The sequence below is a fragment of the Lethenteron reissneri genome, chromosome 43, assembly GCF_015708825.2.
Source record: "Lethenteron reissneri isolate LAM-NWPU_2019-01 chromosome 43, ASM1570882v1, whole genome shotgun sequence".
In the NCBI taxonomy this organism is placed as follows: domain Eukaryota; kingdom Metazoa; phylum Chordata; class Hyperoartia; order Petromyzontiformes; family Petromyzontidae; genus Lethenteron; species Lethenteron reissneri.
Genome location: NC_083821.1, coordinates 2,652,241 through 2,678,568, shown reverse-complemented (window position 1 = coordinate 2,678,568; position 26,328 = coordinate 2,652,241). Strand labels below are relative to the sequence as shown.

Genomic DNA, 26,328 nt, shown 5'->3' with positions numbered 1-26,328 from the left:
TGATCAGGGGTTGACAGGTATGAATAAGGTAGTCACTGATAAGGGGTTGACAGGTATGAATAAGGTAGACACTGATAAGGGGTTGACAGGTATGAATAAGGTAGTCACTGATAAGGGGTTGACAGGTGTGAATAAGGTAGTCACTGATAAGGGGTTGACAGGTATGAATAAGGTAGTCACTGATAAGGGGTTGACAGGTATGAATAAGGTAGTCACTGATAAGGGGTTGACAGGTATGAATAAGGTAGTCACTGATAAGGGGTTGACAGGTATGAATAAGGTAGACACTGATAAGGAGTTGACAGGTATGAATAAGGTAGTCACTGATAAGGGGTTGACAGGTATGAATAAGGTAGACACTGATAAGGGGTTGACAGGTATGAATAAGGTAGTCACTGATAAGGGGTTGACAGGTATGAATAAGGTAGTCACTGAAAAGGGGTTGACAGGTATGAATAAGGTAGTCACTGATAAGGAATTTACAGGTATGAACAAGGTAGACACTGATAAGGGGTTGACAGGTATGAATAAGGTAGACACTGAAAAGGGGTTGACAGGTATGAATAAGGTAGTCACTGATAAGGAGTTGACAGGTATGAATAAGGTAGACACTGATAAGGGGTTGACAGGTATGAATAAGGTAGACACTGATAAGGGGTTGACAGGTATGAATAAGGTAGTCACTGAAAAGGGGTTGACAGGTATGAATAAGGTAGTCACTGAAAAGGGGTTGACAGGTATGAACAAGGTAGTCACTGATAAGGAGTTGACCAATCAACCATTCAACTCTCCCCCCGGGATGACCGAGGCGGCGTTGGAGGAGGAGGAGAGGCTCAAAGAGCCCCGCATGGAGAACGACTTCTGCATCCTGCCAGATCGCCACCACGGGGCGAGCGAGGCACGGAGCGAGACGACAGGACGTGACCCAACTGGGAGGAGGAAATGAGGCTCTGCTCGGATGTTGAATTCGTTAAAATCGACACCGGAACTCCGGTTCGGGTGTCAAGTCGGGCCACCCCCCGGCTCGTGTCACGTGTGCGACAGGGGCAGCCGTGGAGTGCTTTGTCGAAGACGGTGGAGAGACGAAGACTTGCTGATGCGGGTTGTTGTTGTTGTTGAGGCGTCGCGTTGAGGGGCATTCGGCTTTGCTGCGGACTTGTCAAGCGCTCATCGCCATCGGCGGCAGCGGCAGGAGGAAGGAGGAGGAGGCGAGATGCGTGAGGCTACTCTCACAACGCGGTGAGAGCCGCTTCGAGTGGCCCACAGCGAGCGGTGATGCGTGTGGTGATGGTGATGATGGTGGTGGTGGTGATGGTGCTGGTGATGGTGGTGATGGTGGTGGTGATGGCGGTGATGATGGGGGTGGTGGTGGTGATGGTGGTGATGGTGATGATGGTGGTGGTGGTGATGGTGGTGATGGTGATTGTGGTGGTGATGGTGTTGATGATGGTGGTGGTGGTGGTGATGATGGTGATGGTGGTGATGGTGGTGGTGGTGATGGTGGTGGTGATGATAGTGGTAATGGTGGTGATGGTGATGGTGGTTTGGTGATGGGGAGCGGTGGCTCACGGCCCACACCAGTGACGATTATCTGAACCGGTCCTGGGTCTCCCCTAGGTCGGCTCAGCCTCAAATGAGTGCCTGGTGCGGTGTGTGAACTTCGTGTGCCGTGCCGGCCTTCATTCGGCGCTTGCTCACAGCACTTGTCCCAACAGCCTGTTCAGGCTATACGGGGGATCTTTGTCTTATTAGTGATGTGTATGGTGATGGTGATTATGTTGATGTCGGTGATGGTGCTGTGTATGACGATGGTATGCGTGGTGATGCTTGTGTTGTGATCGCGATGCGTGCGGTGTTTGAGATGATTTTTGTGGTTATGAATGCAGTGGTGAGACGGCGATGGTTTTTGTGGATGTGGTAATGAGATGGTTAATTCGTCTGATGCTCCTGGATTAATTGTGATGATGTTATCGATGGCAGTGGCGGTCATAACGATGGTGCGGATTTTGATGAGATTATTGGTGGTGGTGATGGTGATGATCCTTGTACCGCTGCTGATGATGATGGTAATGATGATGGTATGCATGACGTGAGGCTGCTGCGGATTGAGTTCATCATAGTAATATTAGCTGGAGCTGAGCTCCGGAATATTTGTACCCGGTAAACTTGCAAGGTTTTGACCAAAGTTTGCATGTAGGGTAATTGGCTCAACGTTGGCTCAACGTTCGTTAACCCAACGTTCCATGTTTACTGGGTAAGCCGCTGCCCCCTCGCATGCGTGGGCTTTCTCCCGGCGCTCCAGCCTCCTGGAAACATCTTTATAGATAGAGGACCCCAGAACTTGGGAGGGAATTTGGCGCCGGGCTCCCTGCCCTGCCTTGCAGTTCGTCTGTGGTTCCTCCTCCCGTCGCCTCCGAGTCGTCCTCTCTCCCCCTCACTACTCGAGCGATGAGCGGACACTGTGCACGTACGTTGAACTTCTTTCGCGCCGTACGTTGTCAATCGTGCTTATCGGAGGTGCGGCGGCAGGACGACAAACTAAACGCAAGCGTACTATCTGAATATGTGTGGCGGACGGGACAGCATTACAAGTTTAAATTATAATTGCTGACGCCACGATTGTACGAACTTTTTTTTCCCTAATTCGCTGTTGTACACAATACAGCAGCAGCAGCAACAACAAAAACAACCTATTCAGAAGCGCAGTATGTTACGAACAATAACGCCACCAGCTACAAGAATTTCCAAGGGAAATCCAATCGGTTGGCAAGTTCGCGCTGTCAGCACGATTCCAATAAATCCGGCAGCACGAGAGAGAGAGATGAACCGGATTCGTTCACGGGGGTTGTGGCTTTCTAAAAAAGCACTCGTGGCCACCGGCCCTCGACTGTGGCGAGACGAGAGGTAATCGTCGACGTTGCCTCGGCGGCCCGCCGGATTGGTGGGGCTCCGGAGTGGGGCGGTGGGTTCGCTGTGCGCGCGAAGCCGGCCCCGAGGTGCAACGTCCGCCCGCCACGTGAGCTGCTGTGTGTCGCGCTCGTGATGCATTTATTGCTCGAAGGCGAATGGTAAAGACGCAGAACTGCAGTTGTTCGCCGCTGCCCACCATCGCCACCACCGCCACCACTGCAACCGCATGACCGCCGCCACCACCATTGCCGTCACCACCACCGCAAACGGCTGTCATCTCATGTCACCACCGCTGCACCACCCACTGCCCCCCCCCCCCATGTGCCGAGCAGGCAGCTGCAGAACTCCGTGTCGGGGCTGGACCTGCACGTGCTGGATTTTGCCGAGCGGCGGGAGGGCATGCGCGGCCACGTGGAGTATCGCGTGCTGGCCGTCACGCGCCTCGCCTGCTTCAAGGCGCCGACGCTGCACGGCCCCGCGGACAACGTGCAGTTCACGGTGCGCGCCTCCGCTCCTCCTCTCTGCCACCTCGGAGCCGTTCCCAAATAACGCGGAGCGTCGCACGCTCCACTCGGAGCGTCGTGCCCCCCACTGCCCCTTCGGAGTGCGCTCGAGTTCCGTAGCAACGTCACCGCCGCTCCCACCACTCGGGAATAAACTATTATTTATTTTACTAGGCAAGGCCCACTGAGCTGTACAGCTCTTTTTCAGAAGCGCTCAGGCCATCACGAATGGATAGGTCAGCGAAGTGGCTTATCACGTGGAATAATCGTAGCAGCCAAATGCCCTCAAAGGTCAAAACGCGTGATGTTTATTCGGAATGTAGAGGGGAAAACCGGAGGATCTGGAGAAAAAATCCATGCGACCATGGGGAGAGAGACACGCAAATGCCAAATGTGCAAATATACAGAAGTCAGGGTTGGGACTAAACCAACGACCTCCTGTATATCAGGTGAGGTAGCTAACGCCTCATCGCGGGCAGGGAGTGGGGGGGAGGGGTAGTTTGAGAAAATCGGCAAGCGACGCGTCTGCATGTGCAGCGAACCAGGAGACGTGAATTTTGGGGCCTCACTGGGCAAATGTTGTCTGTGGAAGGTGATGTTACAGAACTACTTCTGAAGTCCCTTCAGTTCTCGTTTGGTGGTGGGGGAGGGACGATGCATTGCCGTGTACCCGGCAAAGAGAGTTCACCGTCAAAATTATTAGACGCGCGCGTGTTACGTTTTATCGCTCAAGAGCTGGAATTGACCAAATTAAGCGTAATGCTAGATTTAGATTGACGGCGAGGGTTGGTGGATCAGGTTGCAATTTGCAAAACTCCCTCACCCACTGGACCGGAGATGTTAGTACAGCAAGTGTAATAAACAAACATTCGTCTCGACGACGACGACGATGATGATGTGCAGTCATTATTGACGTTGCTGAAACCATCAATTCGAAAACTCCTGAGTGCCTGGTTTAACCGCGGATGGCTGAAACCCCCGAGAATTGATCCTACGCTCTCAATCGCGCCGGCTCGGCACCGTGGCTCCTCACGCCACCTTTACCGCCTTCGTTTTTAACGAACGTTTGCCAACTCCAATTGTCGAGGCCGCCCACCAAAATCCACGCGTCCCGTAAACTCGCCCCACCGTGGCGATTCTCATCCCCGGTTCCTCCTCCTCCCGTCCGTCTCTCCCGTGGCGGGCGCGAGCAGGTGCAGCGGTCGTTCAGTCAGTTCGAGGAGCTGGCGAGAGCGCTGGCGGGCCGCTTCCCGGGGTCGGCGCTGCCCCCGATGCCGCGGCGGGCGCTGCTCGTGGGAGAGGCGGAGCTGCAGGAGCGGCGTGGCGCGTTCCACCGCCTCCTGCAGGCCGTGGCGCGCGACGCCAGTCTCGCCACGGCGCCCGAGACGCTGCACTTCCTGGGTGCGCGACGGCACAGGGCGGCCCCGGTGGTGGTGGCGGTGGCGCCGCCGGAAGGGGGGGGGTGGTGGCCACGATCGCCTCCGAGTCGTTCTGTCTCTTCGAGAGCGAGCGAATACCGCGCGGCAGCGGCGCTACAAGTTGAAATCATTACTGTGGTCAATGTCCCCTGATGCTTTAATTGACGGCTATCACCTCCAGTCAATCCAGCCCCATCTCCTGCTCGGTTAGAACCCCTCGCGGTGTAGTAATTTTGTCGCTTTTTGTTCGCAGACGCAAATTCCGAGTTCGTGACGGAGCCGTGGGCCTCCGCTCCGAGGAGGCTCGATGCCCCGGACGAGCCGAGCGAGCGATCGTTCTTTGGGAACGACGACGCGAGGGACGACGAGGACGAGGAGGTGAATTTTGGGCAGCGTCACACCCGAACGGCCGGGCGCGACGCGACCGCGTCCAGACCCGCGCCGGCACCCCGCAACGCGCAGCCCGCGGCCCCGAGGAGGGATACGGGCGGAGCGCGGCGAGAAGCAAAGGCGCCCGAACCGGCGGAGGAGTCCAGCAGTGATGAGGCCGACGACCCGCTCGGAGTGATGAAAAAGTAGGTCCCTGCTGTACCGGGTGGCGGTGGTGGCGGCGGTGGTGGCGTCGCGAACCTGTTGATCTGAGCGGATCTTATAATGCAGGGGTAGGCGGATCACATAGAGATGGAATTGTTACGACTCCGATCTGCATGGCAAATACGGAGGCTCTTCTAGGATCCGGTACAGCAAGTAGATTGCAGATTTATCAAAAATGCTTCCTGTAAGCACTTTGAGACTTGTGCTCCCACAAACACATGATGATGATGATGAATAATTATGAATTGACAATTGGTAAAGTTTTAGGGTTGATAAGTATTCATGTTGATGATTAATAGAGATTACAGTTGAGAATTGATGACGAACGTGTGGAATTGACGACAATGACTGCTGGAGGTGCTGTTGAGGATTGATGACATCGACAATGATTTTGTTGATCACTGGTGGATCATGCAACCTTGAGAGAATGAAAACGGCTTAGAGAGGCCTTCATCCAGCGGTGGATCGATCGTGACTGATGACGACGATGGTGATCAAGGCTGCGGTTACTTTTCGCCCCGTGAATTCCGCCCCTGCGCGTTGCCGTATTTCCGCAGGAAGAAGGCACCGGCTCCGAGCCCGAAGCCTCCTCCGGCTCCCGCGCCCTCGCGGGCGAAGATGAATGCTCCTGTCCGCCACGATCCCCTCTTCCCGACACGGGCGCCCGCCGCCGCACGGGACACCGCAGAGACGTGGCACGGTGAGGCCGCACGCCCCACCACCACCGCGGACGGGATTCACGTCGCGCCGTTTGTGGATTTTACCTGTGCCCCCTCCCCCCCCCACCGTAACCGCCACGCCAAAATCGTAGGTTTCTCGTGCCTGTGACTGGCCCACGCTGCTTCAGGCGTCCTCTTAACCACCGCTAGCATGTACGTACATGTGTATGTTAAGCTTCTTTCGCGCCGTGCGTAGCCAGCCGCGCTCATCGGAGGTGGGGAAATGTGACATCTTCGTCGAGTGAGCGAACCCAATTCTCAGCAGGGCATTTTTTAACCCTCCCCCTTCCTTATCGCCGCATTAATGATGATAAAAAAAATTACACGACATTTTTTTCGTGCAGTCATTGGTGACTGAGCTGGCGAAATCAACTTGCTACACCCGAGAGCCTGGTTTAATCATGGCCAGATACACACCTAGGTTCCAACCCAGGCTTTCAGTGGTGCCGGCTCTGTCTCTGACCGCTGGGCCACCCGTCCACCTCTCACCTCTTGATCTTGTTCCAAGTTGCTGGGTAGAGACAGCACGAATAAGTGCCAAACGAAGTCGAACAATCGTCGCAAACGTTGTCACGGCTGCTGTGACCGCGTGGCCTGCGGCAGGCGGGGACGTGAGGACTGTTCGACGCTCCGGACCTGGGCGGCGCCGTCAGGAGCGACGACCCCCTGCTGCTGCCGCCGCCGGAGCTCGTCGGCGAGCCCTCGCCGGCACCCACGTCGGGGTTCACGCAGGACGAGGAGGAGCTGCTCAAGTAACCGCGCCGCTCCCATCGCAAGCGTGCCCCGTCGGGCCCCGGTCCCAGCGTGCGAGATAGCCGAGTTAGGGTCGTGTGGCACTGGTGAACCCTTTCACCCCGATAGGTTTTCTTCCGGGGTGCTCCGGTTCTTCCTCTCGCATGCATAAACACTCATTAATTGGCTGAAATTAATTAATATTTCGAGAACCGTAGAGCTTGGGCAATTGTCAGTCGCACCAGGTCACCGCTTTCCTGCCCGCCTGCTGTCTTCCCCGCTTGTCTGTGATTGCTCGCGCCTCCGAAAACCGCGCGCGTCAGAAGTCTAAATTATGATTCGAAACTACCCGAGGAGGTGTCGAGTTGTTGTTTTTTTTTCCACCGCAGAACCCGAACCGTACCGCGGATGTCACACATAATGAGCAATGCGAAGTCGGCGGAACACTCGTTCTAGACTCGTCTGATGCCAACGTACGATGGCAATTGTCAACCTCCGCCCATGGCCACCGAGCCAGATTCAGATGGCGCGTATGGCCACCGTATCGCGGTTTTACTTCTGGCTCACCTCGACAAATAGTGGGATACAAGCTGTACCGTGAGTGCCCTGCGCCTGCGTGGCTCGGATGTGCGGTGGAAAAAGGTCGTTCCCATAACTCAGACGCCCTCGTGTTTCCCACAGCGTCGCCGATGACCTGGAGGACATCCTGAAGCTGAGGTCAAAACCCAAACCCAAGCCCAAGCCTAAGCCGAGGTTGCCCCCAAAACCCGGCGGGGTCAGGGGGGTCGCGACCTCGTCATTGGCGCCCCCGAAGGAGGGAGGAACCTCCCAGGCCCTTCCCACGAAGGCGTCGAGCTCCATGGATGCAACGGACATCCTGGCGTACATCCAGGAGAACGCGGGGGACGACGAGCCGCTCTCCCTCTTCTGAGCGCGTCCGAGCAAAACCAAGATGATCGCGCTTATAATGACCGTGACGACGATTTGTATTTGATGTAGAGCTCTCCTGTACGCCAGGGTGTCTCGGAGCGCCTTACAATCTCATCTCAACACATTTGAAAGGGAACCCCCAGTCGAAGCTGTCCCTGTGGGCACAAGGTGACTGTGCGCCTGTCCTGCAAATGGACATTTGTCTGATGGTAACGTGCGATTGTTGCTGTATTTAACACCAATTGAGTAATTTGCAGTGCAAATTTCGAATATTTTGAAAATTTTGACCCTGACACCGGCACATGATGGCCTTTCTTCGCTCATGATGTCCAGAGGTCTTTGACATCTCCTGTGACGCGGAGTTATTGGTAACGGTTACTACACCCGCAGCATTAACCAGGGCGGCCACTGGATTCGAACCCTGAACCTCTGCAGGAATAAAGCCGCAAACGCGCGACCGCTGAGCCGTGTCGCTTGGGTCACACTTGGCCGGTCGGGCAGTAACGCACCAACCAATAGGGGCACCAGGGTGGCGAGATGTTAACTACCTCGCCTGGTATCCAGCAGGTCATGGGTTCAATCCCGACCCTGACGCCTCTATATTTGGAGTTTGCATGTTCTCTCCGTGGTCGCTTGTATTTTTCTCCAGGTCCTCCGGTTTTTCTCTCTACATTTAGAATCACTCGTTTCAGAGTATTTGGCTGCTATAAATATCAACGTGATAAGCCATTTCGTTGAGCTATCATTTGTGGCAAGGTCGCTTCTGAAAATGAGTTACATAGCTCAGTCGGCCTTACCCGGGAAAAACTATTTAGTTTTAACGAGAGGTGGCCCACATCGGCCGACTTCGCTGTCGCCTTGAGCGGCCACCACATTCAAGCGACCACGACCTCGACCCCCAACTTGGCCGACACCAGGACCGCTTGTTCCATCGCACAACAACGGGCGGCCTCGCCTTAGGCTACCAGCGTCGTAAATGCCTCACGACTCTGCGCCTCGCCCATTTTTGCCTCCAGTATCGAATTCCCACGACGTGTGTTTGTACGCAGTCATTCGTGACCAGGCTGAGGCCTTCAGTTTGCTAAGCGCGCGAATCCGCTTTATTCGCGGGTGGTTGAAACGCGGATTCACATGGAGGGTCACGGTGGTGCAATCTCCGTGCTCTCACCTCTTGAGCCGTCCTGACCACTTCCGAATGGAATGATTTAAGAATCACTGCCACGCTGCTGTGAATTATAAGGCGGCGCACGTTAATGTGAATTGCATTGCACTAAAAGAGATTGCGCGCTAACCCAAATAATGAATCAATGTTTATATTACTCTTGACTTAAAGCTTTCGTGACTGCAAGAATATATTGTTATATATTCTCATATTCTTTGGCTCTTTCGGTAAAGCCACGTAGATAGAAAAAATTATAAAATCTAAATCACGACGTTTCGATCTCAACACAAGCAACCGTCTTCAGGTGAAAAAGAAGACGATTGCTTGTGTTGCGATCGAAACGTCGTGATTTTTATTTTATTAATTTTTCTATCTACGTGACTTTACCGAAAGACGCAAAGAATGTCTATATTACTATTCATCTTTTCCTAGATGATTAAGTCGTCATAATAATCACTACTCCTTATCTCATCATTCTGAATGCTATACATCACCAAAACCATTACCATCACCACCGTCAGAATTCGTATTCCTTTAATGCTACCTGTCACAAAAACCACTTCCACCGTCAATTTTGATACCATCACCTTCACCCTCATCATGTTTATCCATCAATGCTACCCATCATCACCACAACCACCAACATCATCGTCACCGCCATAAATGTCCATGCCACCACAATTTCACACACCGTCTCGTCGTGAACAAAACTGTATAGCTGTTTTGTTATTACACTTTTAATGTATTTTAAAAGTCAAATAAAACTTTACAGTCCTTTAAAATACCAACAAAAACATTCTTAATGTTTAGCTGTTTGTTTCTACCTACCAAATACTGCTCGGCTTATAAGCATAGTCATTGCAACTACACACACAAGGCGGCGAAGGTGCCTATGTTTGGCATAAGCTTCCTTAGTTTTCAGGAATTAACTTCTAAATTTCCCTTCAAACAGTTGCGATGACGAGCCATTGCAGACCAGTCTATTTTGTGGAGCGTAAACACCGTGCAAGCTGAGTTTTGAATGTGCATGGGGAACGTTGGCAACAGCTTCCGGTGACGAAACACTTGACTCACAACGTGAAACGCATGCCTTAACACAAAACATGCTAACACGCAACATGATACATGCATAACAAACAGCAAACACTGATAACGTCGATTTGAAGCTTTCGTGACTGCAGAAATCCATACTCTGCTTCTTTCGGTAAAGTCACGTAGGTAGAAAAATCATAGATTACGACGTTTTGATCGCAACACAAGCAATCATCATCAGGTGGGACAACTACAGCAAGAAAAAAAACTGCTCAAGTAGGCTTAAGCGTCGGCAGTTTTTGCTGAAGTAAGCCTACTTTTGCAGTTTTTTCATGCAGTGGTTGTCCCACCTGATGACGATTGCTTGTGTTGCGATCGAAACGTGATCTAACACGTTCCATCGGAGTGGGCAGGTAGGAACTTGGTTGGACAGCGCATTCGTGCACGACAGACAAATATGCACGACAGACAGACAAATAATCCCTGGTGGGCAGTGTGGAACCTGTTGTTCCTACCTGGATTATTTTTCTACCTACGTGACTTTACCGAAAGAACCAAAGAGTACTGATAGCGTCATGAAACGCATGCCTAAACAAACACGATCACGAAATTACCTTACCTACACCACACTAACTCGAAATACAACACATACTAGTATACCCTGTAAAACATACCTCATGAAGACAAAGTCAATACAACACGGAATAATCAATCTCACGAACAAAACACGACATGCAACAAATCTCACACTACCAAAGCACAACATGCAACAACAAATCTCGCACTACCAAAGCACAACATGCAACAACAAATCTCACACTACCAAAATACAACATGCAACAACAAATCTCACACTACCAAAGCACAACATGCAACAACAAATCTCACACTACCAAAGCACAACATGCAACAACAAATCTCACACTACCAAAGCACAACATGCAACAACAAATCTCACACTACCAAAACACAACATGCAACAACAAATCTCACACTACCAAAGCACAACATGCAACTACAAATCTCACACTACCAAAACACGACATGCAACAACAAATCTCACACTACCAAAACGCAACATGCAACAACAAATCTCACACCACCAAAACACAACATGCAACAACAAATCTCACACTACCAAAGCACAACATGCAACAACAAATCTCACACTACCAAAACACAACATGCAACAACAAATCTCACACTACCAAAACACAACATGCAACAACAAATCTCACACTACCAAAGCACAACATGCAACAACAAATCTCACACCACCAAAACACAACATGCAACAACAAATCTCACACTACCAAAGCACAACATGCAACAACAAATCTCACACTACCAAAACACAACATGCAACAACAAATCTCACACTACCAAAACACAACATGCAACAACAAATCTCACACTACCAAAGCACAACATGCAACAACAAATCTCACACCACCAAGACACAACATGCAACTACAAATCTCACATTACCAAAACACAACATGCAACAACAAAATGCATTTACTAACAACTTCTTTGATCTGAGTGCGTGAAGATATGTGACCTCTATTGTGTCCTTAGCCACCGTGGTTGTATTTTTGGAGCCTAACGATTTGTGGGGGAAGTAAGGCCCAGAATACCTGTCAACCCCTTATCAGTGCCCTACTTTATTACAGACCAATTCAGACCCTTATTGGTCACCCCGTGCCCTTATAAATGTCCACGTTCATCTTACAAAGTCCCATCACAAGGGAGAAACACAAATAGACAAAAAACAGTGTTGCCCTGGTAAGCCGTGTAAGTTGACAGGTATGGGTTTCATCTTCTTGGTTCTTTCGGTAAAGTCACGTAGAAGGGAAGTAATAGAATAATAAAAATAAAACATAATAAAATAAAATAATTCTCACAACGTTTCGGCTACAACGCAAGCAGCCGTCTTCAGGTGAAGAATGAGACACTACCAAGCTAGGAGCTTATATATACGCTGGGTTGGAGGTGCAAGAGCGCCTTAACAAAAAGAATGTGCATATGAAGAGGAATTTAGCATATTCATGGGAAATGCGTAGGAGGTGGGTGGGGGGGGTTTCAAAGTCATATTATGCCCATGCATTATGCAGGATCAACAGCACCAAGGGGGGGTGCAGTAGCATTAACAAAGGAAAGGAATGTTAATAGTATGTAGCTGCAGTTACTAAACAACAACGTAGAAAACTAAAGTATAAACTACATAAAAAACTAAAGGTATGGGTTTGAATGGAGAGGGCTGCATAACCAATATAGCTGACAACCACTCACTGTATTAGGTCAGGGTTGCACTGAGGTTAATGGTAGCAACTTAGCAACAATGTTGCTTGCAACTGTGGTGTTGTTCAGGTTGCACCAGTAATAAAGCAACGAATAATAGCAACTTTTACATTTTTATTTAAAGCTTTCGTGACTGCAGGGATTCATACTCTTGATTCTTTCGGTAAAGTCACGTAGAAGGGAAACAATAAAATAATTAAAAAATATTTAAAACATTCTCACGACTTTTCGATTGCAACACAATCATCATGTGGTTGTGAAGCATGGTTTTCACACCTGATGATGATTGCTTGTGTTGCAATCGAAACGTCGTGAGAATGTTATTGTTTTATATTTTTATTATTGTATTGTTTCCCTTCTACGTGACTTTACCGAACGAACCAATAATACAATAGCAACTTTGTTCGAAGTCGTTAATGTGCATGTTGTTACGCATGTAATACATAGTACTGGGTTCAGTGAGCTTACGTGGGTTATCACAGTAAAGTTAAAATTTAATTTAATTTTAAATACATTTGGAAACTGTATATCACGGGCCAAGGCCGGCGCCTTCTCTTGCCTGGATCCCCGCCGGGTTTCAAGTGCCCCGCCTGGGCCAGCCATCCAGGCAAGAGGGGAGGGCGGGCGTCGGCCTTGCACAAGCCCCTGCTAATTAATGATTTAACGCATCCCTAACGATTTTAATTATTGTCGGCTCGGTACTGTGCAACTATTGCGCGACAGAAGCAGCACAGTTGCAGTCTTTAACACATTAAATGTTGCGCAACATTTTAATAATGCAACGTTTCGTGCAGGAGATTAGAATCATTTCACTTTTAGGGAGTTATCAGGGTCAGTCATCGGTTCCACGACAGCGAAAACAGATATTTCGTGACATACTGTGGTCGATTGTGTGAATATTGTAAATGTATTTTCCTTTCCCCACCAATATATAAACTCCACGATTAATTAATGTACAACAGAAAGCAACTCATTTGCTGGAGAGTAACACTACATCATGGATAGTTTCCATGAAATTCACTCGATTTTGAGGACTGGGGTCTATAAACACTGACTGTATTTCACCACCGTAATGCTGGTCACAACTGAACACCCACTCATTAACCCACTCATCCACTCACTGTCCCACTCATTAACTTACTCTCCCACTCACTGTCCCACTCATTCACTCACTCCTCCACTAATTCACTCACTCCTCCACTCATTCACTCACTCTCCCACTCATTAACTCACTGTCCCACTCATTCACTCACTGTTCCACTCATTCACTCACTCTCCCACTCATTCACTCACTCTCCCACTCATTAACTCACTGTCCCACTCATTAACTCACTCTCCCACTCATTCACTCACTCTCCCACGCATTAACTCACTCTCCCACTCATTCACTCACTCTCCCACTCATTCACCCACTCTCCCACTCATTCACTCACTCTCCCACTCATTCACTCACTCTCCCACTCATTCACCCACTCTCCCACTCATTCACTCACTCTCCCACTCATTAACTCACTCTCCCACTCATTCACTCACTGATCCACTCGTTCACTCACTCTCCCACTCATTCACTCACTCTCCCACTCATTCACTCACTACACTGCAGGTCACAACTACACACTCACTCTCCCACTCATTCACTACACTACAGGTCACATCACTTCTCTTTCTGCTTCTTCCCACGCACTGCTCCACTCTGGAATTCCCTCCCATCGTCTTTTTCCCTAAGTCCTTATCATAATAATAATGTTATCTATTAGACCTATTTGTTGCTGGCCGCTGAGCGTTTTGGGCCTCTCAGCCTGTGCTCAACAACTGAGATTTGTTTTTTTTTTGTCTTAAACGTGGCAGTGCAGACCAGAATCCCTTAAGGACCTATCGTACCCGAGCAGCTGCGCTTTCTACAGCTTTAAGTTGTTTGTCAGCCCACGAAAACGTATCTGGACTTAACTATATGACGTTCAAATTGATACGTTTTTACCTTTTGTGTGCACAGTGAATGGTGGCTTGGCTGCGATTCGTCACTTGTCTACAATTCAGAGCATCTGGTTTTACTTGGGGCAGGTTTCCCAAACTCGAATCTTCACCACGGTTCGACTTTCCACCCCATTGCTTGACCGTTATTGAAACGGTGAGAACCTATTCGGACTTAATATATATTTTCCACAAGAGACCCGAATCAACAAGTAATTGCCAACGCGCAGGAGCATCCCAAAGTATCATTAAATTTTTTTCAATAAGAGGGCCCAAAATTGCAACCATGGATCTCGGCAATGGTGACTCGGTTCGTGACGCGGACGTCTAAGCCACCGAAATAGAAGCCCCTCAGTTATGTTATAGATTATGCGTATGTGGGAGTTCCCCCCACCCCACGTGACAGAGCCTTATTTTCCACGTTCCCCAGAGCCACCGGGAAGCAAGCCAGCTCAGTTCATATGAACTGGGCGAGTGGGCTCAGCTTGAATTCCCAGGGCCAAGCCAGTACTTAACCTGGCTCTGTGGCTTTGTGGCCCTGTGACTCACTTGAATTTGGCTGCGTGGCTCCTGTTCCTAAAGGAACTGCATGCTCTCACCTGAACCATCCCTTGAAATATGTCATAGGGGACAAGGCATAAGAGAGACACTGGGTCAGTGGCATTTCCCGCCGAGGTCAATATAGACTCTAACTATTTATTTTACTCGGTAAGGCCCACCGAGCTATTAGCTCTTTTTTTCAAAAGCGACCTGGTCACAAATGATAGCTCAAAGAAAGTGGCTTATCGTGTGGGAATTTATAGCAGCCAAATAATCTAATCAATGTAACGTTTTTGTTAGAAAGAAAACATGGCAGGAAAAGTACATAAAACACCCAATACATGTTGGCATAGGATGGCGTGATTGAATCCAAGCATACGTTACACCTTGCTAAAACACAAATTGTGACCCTTTCCCTCCGGCCATAGAGAGAAAGGATGTGGGGGGGGGGGGAACGGAGAGCACGAGAGAGGCAGAGAACAACGGAGGCGCACGGCCCTTAGAAGTGCGTCAACAACAACACGAGCGGAGGCCGCTGCTGTCCCCAGGCCGTCTCGGCGCGGCTCGGGTCTGCTTCCCGACAGCCGTGGAAACGCGTCGTCAGTCCCTGTTGACCTCCAAGGGCGCCACCTGCAGCAGCAGCTGGAGGTGGGTGGTGATGCGGGACATGCCCGCGTAGCGCACGCCCAGGTGCACGAAGGGCACGTAGAAGAGGAGGCCGCTGAAGATGAAGGCTACCACGTAGAGGTACTCGATGTGCGGCTCCTCCAGGATGGGGGCCAGCACGAGGCACGCGGCCGTGATCACCACGAGCACCGGCGCCGCGAGGGGGACCTGCGGAGGAGAGAGGATCGCGAGGGTCTTCCGTCGCTACCTTTGCGAGTACGAGAGAAGAGTTCCCGAGTTTCTAAAGGATCGATGACATGGGGAATGTAGCAGCGGCCTCTTTAATAAATGCGGTTTTAGTGTTTTGGTCGAGTGCCCTTTACGCTGGGCTGCCTCAATTGCTAAGCACGAGATAAGTGACTTGGATCCACACGCACGGTGCAAAAGAAGTTTAACGTACATGCAATACCATGTCATCTCAAGAGTTATTAAAGGGCACCCCCACTGGCAGCTGTCCCATGTTCCGACACAATTTGTTGCGGAGGTTCGCGGTGCAGATACGGCGTACAGCCATGGTTATTGATGCGGGTGCAATGACCATGATATCCGCGCCGTCGGCTTGACGGCAAACATTAAAGAATCCGCAATGTCATTCGAAACGAGTGGGGTCATTGTGTGCCGGCGTCCTCATGGTCCATAGTTTACAAATATTACACCGCAAATTACTCAATTCGAATTTCGCACGGCAAAACATAGCGTCTTCCTCGGTGATGGCCTTGCGTCTATAAGAGTACCGCAAATAGCAAATGTACTCAATTGTTATAATTATGGAATGATGGTGCCATCGTTACACAGCTCCTGAACGTAAAGAATTTGGATTCTACAGTACCGTACGTAGCAAAACATGGCAGGAAACTTCCTGAACAAAGAGTCGTAAGATTCAGCAAGGCTTTCCTGGGTAAACAAGTGTTATCGTAATAATCACAAATAAGTAGAGGTTTTACTCTTTGAGAATAAGTTCTCCACTTTTTGATGGCAACAAAACAGGTGTTAAGATGTTAAAACACCAAACTGAAACCTTTGACAAGGAATCGGTTTTGAGACTAGGCTCAAAAGAAATCTGTCTCTGGTGTGGACCAATCAGTTTCAAAGACAATGCATATATTATCAGAGTGTGTTTTTTCTTTGCATTCTGACCACAAGTGTTGTGGTTAATGCAGACAAGATTCCTTGTAAAAGGTTTCAGTTTGGTGTTTTAACATCTTAACACCTGTTTTGTTGCCAGAAAAAAGGGGAAAACCTATTATCATATTTTAGTACTGGCAAAGGAGGTCCCATTATGTTTTACTCTTTGACAATAAAACAGGTGGTTAAGATCTTCAAACACCAAATATAAACTTTTGCAAGGAATCAAGTCTGCATTAACCACACGTACTTGTGGCAAAACATGCAAAAATACACGTGGCTCTGATAATAATGCATTGTTTTAAAACTGATTGGCCTCGTCTCACCAGTGTCAGACCAGAGAACGCCAAATGACGAACAGTGCAAAGACACTGCAAATATGAGAGGTGTTAAGATGATCAAAAATCAAATAATATCGTTACATCTACAGCATTTGGTCTTTGAACATCTCAACATCTGTTTATTACCAGAAAGTGTAAACCCTATTCTTATTTTTCATACTTTGATCCTGACATAAAAAGGTCGTCCCGTACAAATAATAATAATAAGACAGTTCTAACAACGACGACCGAGTGATGATGAAGTTGGGCACGAACCTTGTACGGCCGGGGGCTGTCGGGTCTCACGTAGCGGAGGTAGAGCAGCGAGGAGACGGTGATGCCGTAGAAAAACCAGGACGTGAAGCTGGGGGTATATCAGATTGGGGGGGGGGAGCATAGGTGGAGAGGGGGGAGAAGGGAGATGCGGGCGAGGGGTCGTGACACGCGGTATTCCTAAAGCCTGGATTTTTCTGTTGCGTGTAGTCACTTTAAGATGTTTCTTGTTCATGTTTTTGTTTTGTTGCTGTTGCACCCGAGTCAAGAGCCGCATGGCTCACAGGGTTATATCTAATAAATTAAACTGAAACTGAAAAACGCCTGAACAATCAGTTGCGTACACGTGGATTTGAAACCGAGCCGCTTGTATGTGGACACCTCTGTAACCGGTTGCAGTCAGTTGCGCGAGTTGGTTGCATGCAACTTGAGTTGCTGACGTGGGCGTCTCTGCAACGGGTTGCAATCGGTTGAGCAACCGGTTGATAGCAGTAGAGTACAGACCCGAGTTGCTTACGTGGACGTCTCTGCAACGGGTTGCAATCGGTTGTGCAACCGGTTGCTCGCAGTAGAGTACAGACCCGACTTTTTTAAACCGTCGATCCGCTCAGAACATTTTGATCGACGCATATTATAAATCACCACGTGACACATTTGCGCGACCGTGATTGGCTGTGGCAATCCTGAACAGCTGCGCCATCTAACTTCCCTCCACTGCGCAACTGCGCGCCCAGCAGTTGTGGACAAAGCGGTCGCAGACGATGATGAAGTTGCGCGATTTGCAGGGCGAATTGGTTGCACAACTAGAGAGTGGGCATAGGCAAAATGTCGTCGTCCCCCCCTCCCCACCATTCATGGGCAAGAAAGGTCAGGGCCAAGTACAGGATGTAGGACTACGCACGGTGGCATTTGTGGTGTATTTGTAGTTCCACCTGCAACTGCGGAGTGGAACCAACATTCAAGTTGACTTTTTGTTTAACCAGGTGACGGCTGTTGCTTTGGAGGGCCAAGGAGATCGTTGGACCGATGTTCGGTCGCTCGGTCGATGGCAATCGTCGTGACTTCTCAGTGAACAGGGTGGGCTGCGTGATGCACAAATGGGAAAGAAATAAAAACGACTCTCCAGTCATCGACTGTGGGAGGTCACTCAGAACAGGAACCGTGGGACATCATAACGACTCAATTCCCGATTCGTGCGCGCGACGGAGGGGGCATCATCGCAGCGGTGCGCTCCGCTGCTCCTGGACGCAATGCTCTGGCTCACCGGCCCTCGGTGTAAGGTTACAGCTGCTGCGCTTCATTAACATCAGCCGTACGCAGAAGAAGAAGAAGAAGTAGGTGAGAATTCAAGAGACCAGGACGAGTCTGAGAGTGACCTGACAAGAGTGATTGGATGGAGCACATCGTCAACAACTGCCGCCCATCAAAACCATTGATCGAAGGCAATTCACGAGCGCGTAACCAACGGCCTTTAAATGTCTTCATAAACCTCGAACGGACAATGTGTAAACATTGGCTGTCGTTCCGGTACAGATGGCAATGAATCGAGTGAACGGAGCGGCTCTTTCTCAGAAAAAGAAAACGAAACTCGACAAATGTGTCAATAACACTGTGGTTTTAAAATAAATTACATATAACAGGCGATGTTTATGGCGATGACCCTTTCTACGTAGCATGTGTTGTCCATTAATTGTTCTTACACATCACTGGCAGCATCTTCAAATAATTTATTTCCCAAGCAGAAATGCTTATGATTTAAAACCTGTGCATGCCTTTTACTTGTACACAGTATAGATTTTTTTTCCATATCTTACAACACAGAACGCAGCGCAATTAGCAGACGGGAGGCGTTAATTCTGTTCATTTAGCCCTTCGCGGAAGCAATGGGGGGAGGGGGGGGGGAATTTGGTTCAGAACGTGGAAATGCAGGAAAGTTCCGGAAAGGTACGGCAACGAATGACCGAAAACGACGTAAATCAGAGCGCGGTCTAAGAGAGTAGCTGGTGACGGAGGCTGAGAGGCGACGGAGTAACGAGGAAGGACGCGGACGCGCGGGAGGCTGATGCGACGCAAAACCGAGTAGCGGGTGTGTGAATAATAATAATACAGCGGCGACGTATTTGCGAAACGACGTTCAAAAAAGGTGGCGACCTAAACGAGGGTTTGACTGCATTGTACTAATTAGCGGGGAGATGTTGCAGGCGGCAACCCCCCCCCCCCGCCATCCCTCCAGTGCAATAGCCGAGTCGGCACCGGCCGGCACCTGAAGTAGTTGACGATTGTACCGAAGTCTCCCCAGGCGACCATGAGCAGCGAGAGCAGCGCGGTGAACATCAGGGCCGGCGCCGGGGTGAGCCGGTGCACGTGGGCCATCGACAGGATGGAGAGCTGAGCGACACGGACAAAGATGCATCGTCCGCGGGCAGCCTTCGACAGAATCGCGGGGGGGCAAAGGTGCTGTGACATCGTGGCGATGAGCATCACGCCCCCTGCCGCCTTTGTCTCTCCCCAATCCGGCGCGCGTGTTTACGCACTGCACCAGGGTTACTGTATTAATTCACGGCTGAGTCGACCTAACGGAGGCACAGGTTGGGTTCGGATATCTTGTCACTGTTTTCTGGTCGTGAGCGGGAATGGAACTCGACTCGCTGGGTTCGTAGAGCGGTTCGCCAACCACTGTGCCGCTGCTCATAAATGAACGCGCGCACACAACGGCACACACACACATGTGTGTGAGCATCATGGGTATGATGGCTATGATGATTTTAATAAAGACAATTATCTTGATGATGATGGAGATGAAGTTGGCGGCAATGATAACATTGCTGATGCTTCTCGTGCGATTATGTGATGAACGACGATGACCAGCGTGATGGTAATGATGACGGAATTAAATTGGTGGCTATTAAATTGTATTATTGCTGTTTATGATGACGACGACCGATCATACTGCTGCTGAAAATGATGATACTATCAACGCTTATGACAATGCTGCCACGAACTGCGACGATGATGAAGCTACTCATGCTGATGTGACTGATGATGATGCCCCCATCTTCACATCTCGTGGCCGCCCTTCCTGATGATGACGAAGGGTCGTGAAACCCGATCCTTTAGAACCTCACCTTCATAACCCTAGCCCCTTCACTGCCCCCCCGCCCCGCCCCTCACCGTGTGCCCTTCTCTGGCCGCCACGCAACACACGCGGCCCCCGCAGAAGAACATCCCGTTCGCCGAGCCCAGAGTGGAGAGCGCCACCGCCACGGGCATCAGCCACGAAGCGGCCCCCATCACTCGAGCGCTGCCACAACGGGCGGAGATTCGTGGAGAGGGTGGGGGGAGGGGGTGCAGGGTCAACAGGGCACCCGTGCACAGCGGGTGACGGTTCAGTCACAGGTGGCAGTGGTAGGTAGTAGTCACAGGTGACAGTCACAAGTGGCAGTCACATGTGGCACTCAGTGGCGACAATGGGCAACTTAGTTTTAAAGTTTACAGTGAATAATGTGATCGCGGTTGTGTTTACATACATCAAGGGTCATAGGTCATTTATAGCCACGATCTATTGAATCATAGTGGATTTACCATCTCAGCCTGATGATCAGAGTGTACACACACACATACAAAAAATCCCCATCAAATGAAACTTGATTCTGCGTTTCATTGTATGATACAGCATATCCACATCTGAGAATTAAAAAGACAGCTCTGCCTATCGTGCGTCAAAATAATTATCTCTGTGGCAGCGTGGGTGGGTGAGTTGGCAGGGAAATGCTGCCTCTTATAATGCGGACCAGAGGTCACTTGAAGGCATCTCATCCGATTCTGCGGGACATTTCTCCGAATGGGTTCTCCGTCTCATGTCATGAAACGGAGAATCGATTCGGGTGGTCGTGATGGTGGTGGCTACGCTGCTGATTCTGCTGCACGTAGTCGCCTGTAATCCAGCACTGTGGAGGCAGCAGCGAGGGGCTGGTGGATCGCCGCACACACAGCGCACAGACGGTGCGAAACTCCCTTCCCGTGGACGTCGAGGAGGTGCCGCACCCTGGCTCGCCAGGAGAAGGCAGTTCAGCAAAAACATTCCGCGTGGACTCCACCTGTTTCGTCTGCATGTGTTAGAGCCGGGGTCGGCAAACCTGCGGCTCTTTAATGGCTGCTTCGTGACGCGTTATTTAGCGAGGACCACCGTCTCGTAGCCACGTGCAATGCGGCTCTTGAAATGCGGAGTTTTTGGTTTTACCGAATTAATAAAAAAAAATGGCTCTTCTTGTTATTTTGGTTGCCGACCCGTGGGATAGAGTGTTCCCCCCTCGCACGTGCGGGCTTTCTCCGGGTGCTCCGGTTTTCCTCCCACGTGTATAAACACGAATTGATTGACCCCGTGACACCTTAATACATAGATGGCCGCAGAGCTCGGGAAATTATTGGCGCCGGCTCCTCGCCGCGTGGCTGCTGCTGCTGCTGCCTTCCCGCTCCTCGTCTGTGGTTCCTCCTCCTCGCGCCTCTGAGTAGCCCCCCTCTCTGTCCGTCTCTTTCTCTCTTCGAGAGCGAGCCAGCGAGCGAACGCTGCGCGGCGCGTTACAAGTGGACACTTTTTAAGCACCGTGCCGATGTAGCGCGGTGCGGCATGAGCATCGTTGGGCAAGGTCATTTGACACAAGACGACTCCGGGGAGGCCGAAATATAAACAAAAAAGACGAAGATCTCACCCCCACGTCCAGGCGACGGCGCTGGAGGAGAGAATCTCTGCGGGTGTCATCGCCGCCAGGTAGCTCATGTTCACGAACAGGTAGAGAAGCGTGACCATGGGCAGGGCGATGAGGATGGCACGGGGCAAGGTCACCTGCCATGAACACGCGTGAACGGCCATCAACGCGCATGCACGCGCGTCGGCGCACATGAAGGCGTGAGCACACACGTGAGCACACGTGTGAGCACACGTGAACGCAGATGAAAAGTCCGTAGCCACTACAGCCGCCGCTCGTCGCTACGTGGTGGTGACGTCACCACAGGCGGTCGAGCCAGGCTAGGTGCACTTTGAACGTGCGTGAGCGCACGTGAGTTTTAGATGGACACAACGTGGACGTATGCGTGCGAAACGGGCAAGTGCTGTCTGTGTGCGAGCTCCCTGTTGTTGTCATGCAGCGTGCTAAGCTACCAGTGGAGAATGAAGGCCAGAACAGAAAAATAAATTTTCGTACGGAAATTGTATCAATTATATGCCCCCATGTTTAAGATCGCCGCTGTTGTTCAAACAACCCGCTGTTGTTAGTGATCATGGTGTTGGTGGTGATCGTGGTAATATCTGATGCTGGTGGTGGTATTTGCGGTGAGGCTATAGTAGGTGGTTGTGGTGGTATAACGGAAGCGATGGTGGTGGTGGTGGTGATGATCATGATGGTGGCAATGGTGATGGTGTTTTAATTGTATATTTTAGAATCATCATTCGATGCAAGGTGTACGGGTGGTGGTTTCGGAGTTAGACTGATGGCCTTAATCTAAGTTGTCTTGTGGTTGTTGTTGTTGTTTGACTTGCATCCCACTGGGATGTTTGCACACAGCGTTGGTGCACGGTGCTTTTTCTGCAATATTTTGCTGTCTTTTCTTGGATTTTCTGTTTGCACATAGTCACATAGTCACTTTAAGATGTTTTCTTGTTCATGTTTTTGTTTTTTGTTTGTTGCGTTTGCCCCCGATTCAAGAACCGAATGGCTCACAGGGCTATACCTAATAAAATGAACTTGAACTTTATCTACAGTGGTAGTGTTTGGGAAGTATTTGTGTCGCCTGAAACCAAACATACGACACATGTACGGAGACCGTTTACAACACACGGCATACGTCTAATGGTAGGTGAGGAAGGAATGAGTGAATGAATGAATAATGATTTATGCTGGTCATGCATGATTTATGCTGGTCGTGCATCCCTGTGGTCTCGCGGAGAAGGAGTAAAATCATGGAAGAGAAGATGAGTATTGAGTTACGTCCGCCACTGAGCAATATGTATACAATTTTTTTTAATAATAATACTAAATTTAAATACTAAAATGAAGACCGCTTGTGTTGCGATCGAAACGTCGTGGGTTTTTTGCTTTTATGATTTAATTTTTTTTTATTGGGTTTAAAAAATAATGATTTTCGTGACTTTACCAAAAGAACCAAGAATAGGAATTCCTGCGGTCACGAATGTTTTAACTTAAAATGTATGCAGAATTGACGGTTTAATACGTTCTAAGAGAAAATAGCACACTAATCAACACGATTCCAGCCCTACCTCGAGCAAACTAGCCCATCAGGATGTCTTACTTTCCCTCTTGCTAACCATAACAAACTAACCACCCATCCACAAGTGCTCATAACTTACCCAGGCAAACGATCCACTTAGCCACGGGTATATAGCATTGACCCTAATCAACTAGCCAGCCAGTCACGAGTACTCTCCCTCCAGCTAACACTGACCAACGTGCCCACCAGCGACTCGGACTCTCCCTACCTCTAACCCAATCAGTCACTCTAGTACCTGCCCTCCCACTCACAAGCACTCTCCCTCCAGCTAACACTCACCAACGTGCCCACCAGCGACTACCTGCCCTCCCGTCGGCGCTCTCCCCACTCAAACCCCTCCCAATCATCCGGCACCCACCTCGGGTCTCCCCAGCTCCTCGGTCACGAAGTTCAAGTTGTTCCAGCCGTCGTAGGACCACAGTCCCTGGTAGAAGGCGAGTCCGATCGACGAGGTCGACGCCGCGGACTGCCCCGCGGCCGTACCGGCTGCAGCCGCGGCTGCATCGGCGTCATCATTGGTGGCCCCGGACACGTCACTCGACACCGACGACGTCGACACGGCCACGAACGCGTCCGTGAGACCGTGCACGGCTGCGCCGCGGGCCAGCAGCACCACGCCGCCCAGCGCCACGGCGCTCAGCGCGGCCACCTTCACCGCGGTGCACGCGTTCTGGAGGCCCGCGGCCAGACGCACGCTCGCGCAGTTGACGAGCGTCAACGCCACGACGCACGCGGCTGCCAGCGAGCGCGTGACGAGCGGCGGGGGGCCCGCGGCGCCGCACTCGGGGTAGAAGGGGGCGGCCGCGTAGCGTGCGAAGCTGAGGGCCCCCGCGGCGATGCTGGCAGGGCGCACGACCAGCACGGAGCTCCAGGCGAACAGAAAGGCGGGCACGGGGCCGTAGGTGCGCAGCGCGTAGATGTAGTCGCCGCCCGACTCCCGCATCAGAGTGCCCAGCTCGGCGTAGCAGAGCGCGCCCAGCGTGGCCAGCACGCCGCAGGCCAACCACACCAGCAGGCTGGCGCCCGCGCTGCCGGCGTAGCGCAGCACCCAGCCGGGGGACATGAAGATGCCCGATCCGATCATGGTTCCGGCGATGAGAGACGCGCCGCTCATGAGTCCCAGCTCCCGCTGTAGGTGTAGCTTGCTCGTGGTGCTGCTGGTGGTGCTGGTGGTGGTGGCAGGTGCGGCATCTGGGGTGTCCGTCGCTGGCAAGCGCGTGGCATGAGCTGATGGTTGTGGTGGTGATGGTGTGCGCGCCGTGATGGCTGTGGTGGGTGATGACGGCGTGGGGCTGTGGGGCGCGCAGCGCGGCGCGCCCCCACGCCGTCGTGGTCGTGGGGGCATCGGTCTGGGTGATGGGGGTGATGTGGGGTTTGTGGGTGATGGGTGATGGGTGTGATGTGGGGTTTGTGGGTGATGGGGGTGATGTGGGGTTTGTCGGTGATGGGTGTGATGTGGGGTTTGTCGGTGATGGGTGATGGGTGTGATGTGGGGTTTGTGGGTGATGGGTGTGATGTGGGGTTTGTCGGTGATGGGTGATGGGTGATGTGGGTTGTGGTGATGGGGGTGATGTGGGGTTTGTCGGTGATGGGTGATGGCTGTGATGTGGGGTTTGTCGGTGATGGGTGATGGGGGTGATGTGGGGTTTGTCGGTGATGGGTGTGATGTGGGGTTTGTCGGTGATGGGTGATGGGTGTGATGTGGGGTTTGTCGGTTATGGGGGTGATGTTGGGTTTGTCGGTGATGGGTGATGGGGGTGATGTGGAGTTTGTCGGTGATGGGTGTTGGGGGGGATGTGGGATTTGTCAGTGATGAGTGATGGGTGTGATGTGGGGTTTGTGAGTGATGGGAGTTTGTTGAGATTGCCAGTGTACGGCACCTAGAGTAGGATATATCACTGTTATCACCAGAAACATAAACAAACACATAATCATCATTGCTACCAACTGCATGCAATAATTATTACCATCAAGTTAATAAAATCATTATCACCATCGTCACTGCCAACTCCATATAATGACCATCATCATTAGCAACAGTCGCACATCATTCTCTTGCCAACTTCATCAACTCATCATCATCGCCAACTTCCTCATCATCAGTCATACGGAAATATAAACTTTTTAAAGGCACCCGTATATCGTCGTTATACTTTTCATCTCCGAAATGTGTGATCGCTTATGCGGCACAGGTCAACGGCAGCCCCTCCTGCAAACAGGGTCGTGTTGACCTTCAAAGCACTACTCACCTGACCTTCACAAGACATTCACTTGAAACTCACCAAAAACTCGCCAGTTACACACGCTCACCACTCACCGAACACTCACCACTTACCCACAGCTCATAAGAAACACACTTGACCACTCACCAGACACAATACACTCGCCGAACTCACACTTAGCAGAGACAGCCCATTCACCATAAATTAACTACTCACCAGACACACACACACCCTCACCACTCACCAAACTCAAAACAACACTCTTAAGGTTGTAATGAATGAGCGTTAACACGTTTCGTGAATTATAAGAACTTGGGGAAAGAGACGATGGGAGGACGGACATCCAAAGTGGAGCAGTGCAAGGAAAACAACATTAAAAGAAGTGTTGTGACCTGCAGTGTGGTGAGTGGGTGAGTGGGTGAGTGAGTGTTGTTATGTGGAGCGGTAGTGTAGCAGTTAGCACGCTGCTGTGCGAACCCGCCCACCCGAGTTCGATTTCCGCTCACGTCCACGAACACCAGCGGCGATTATCTGAATCGGTCCCTGGCCTCCCTGCCGTGCCCGGCCTTCTTGAGTGCTCGCTAACAGCACTTGCCCCCGACAGTCTGTTAAGGCTATACGGGGG

The 26,328-nt window shown here is 50.8% G+C and overlaps 2 protein-coding genes across 3 annotated transcripts; one reads left to right on the top strand and one right to left on the bottom strand.

The window, feature by feature from the left end:
- Positions 1-988: 988 nt before the first annotated feature.
- HS1BP3 (HCLS1 binding protein 3) lies at positions 989-9,248 on the top strand. 2 transcript variants are annotated; one of them, XM_061569598.1, is made up of 7 exons: positions 989-1,239; positions 3,243-3,408; positions 4,607-4,814; positions 5,085-5,406; positions 5,983-6,137; positions 6,761-6,896; positions 7,558-9,248. In XM_061569598.1, exons 1-7 carry the CDS (start codon positions 1,214-1,216, stop codon positions 7,805-7,807), a joined length of 1,263 nt encoding a protein of 420 aa, XP_061425582.1. In that variant the 5' UTR covers positions 989-1,213; the 3' UTR covers positions 7,808-9,248. The 2 variants fall into 2 exon arrangements, with proteins under 2 accessions (XP_061425582.1, XP_061425581.1); XM_061569597.1 differs by having other exon boundaries at positions 5,983-6,125; positions 6,748-6,896; positions 7,558-7,736.
- Positions 9,249-12,473: 3,225 nt separating this feature from the next.
- On the bottom strand, positions 12,474-25,021 carry LOC133353383 (b(0,+)-type amino acid transporter 1-like). Its single transcript, XM_061569595.1, has 6 exons — positions 23,840-25,021; positions 21,906-22,039; positions 20,368-20,497; positions 19,460-19,584; positions 17,200-17,287; positions 12,474-15,646 (listed from the first exon to the last, which is right to left on the bottom strand). The coding sequence occupies exons 1-6, from the start codon at positions 24,824-24,826 to the stop codon at positions 15,413-15,415; spliced, it is 1,698 nt and encodes a 565-aa protein (XP_061425579.1). The 5' UTR covers positions 24,827-25,021; the 3' UTR covers positions 12,474-15,412.
- Between the last annotated feature and the right edge of the window lie 1,307 nt (positions 25,022-26,328).

Bases quoted from the DNA above. Each gene is read 5' to 3' on its own strand.
- HS1BP3 (XM_061569598.1), top strand. From the start codon at position 1,214: ATGCGTGAGGCTACTCTCACAACGCG. The intron at 4,815-5,084 runs GTGCGCGACGGC...TTTTGTTCGCAG, and splicing joins CGAGACGCTGCACTTCCTGG to ACGCAAATTCCGAGTTCGTG. The intron at 6,138-6,760 runs GCCCCACCACCA...CGGGGACGTGAG, and splicing joins GTGGCACGGTGAGGCCGCAC to GACTGTTCGACGCTCCGGAC.
- LOC133353383 (XM_061569595.1), bottom strand. From the start codon at position 24,826: ATGCCCCCACGACCACGACGGCGTGGGGGCGCGCCGCGCTGCGCGCCC. The intron at 22,040-23,839 runs GTGGGTGCCGGA...TGTTCATGGCAG, and splicing joins AGGAGCTGGGGAGACCCGAG to GTGACCTTGCCCCGTGCCAT. The intron at 15,647-17,199 runs GTTCGTGCCCAA...TCTCCTCCGCAG, and splicing joins ACAGCCCCCGGCCGTACAAG to GTCCCCCTCGCGGCGCCGGT.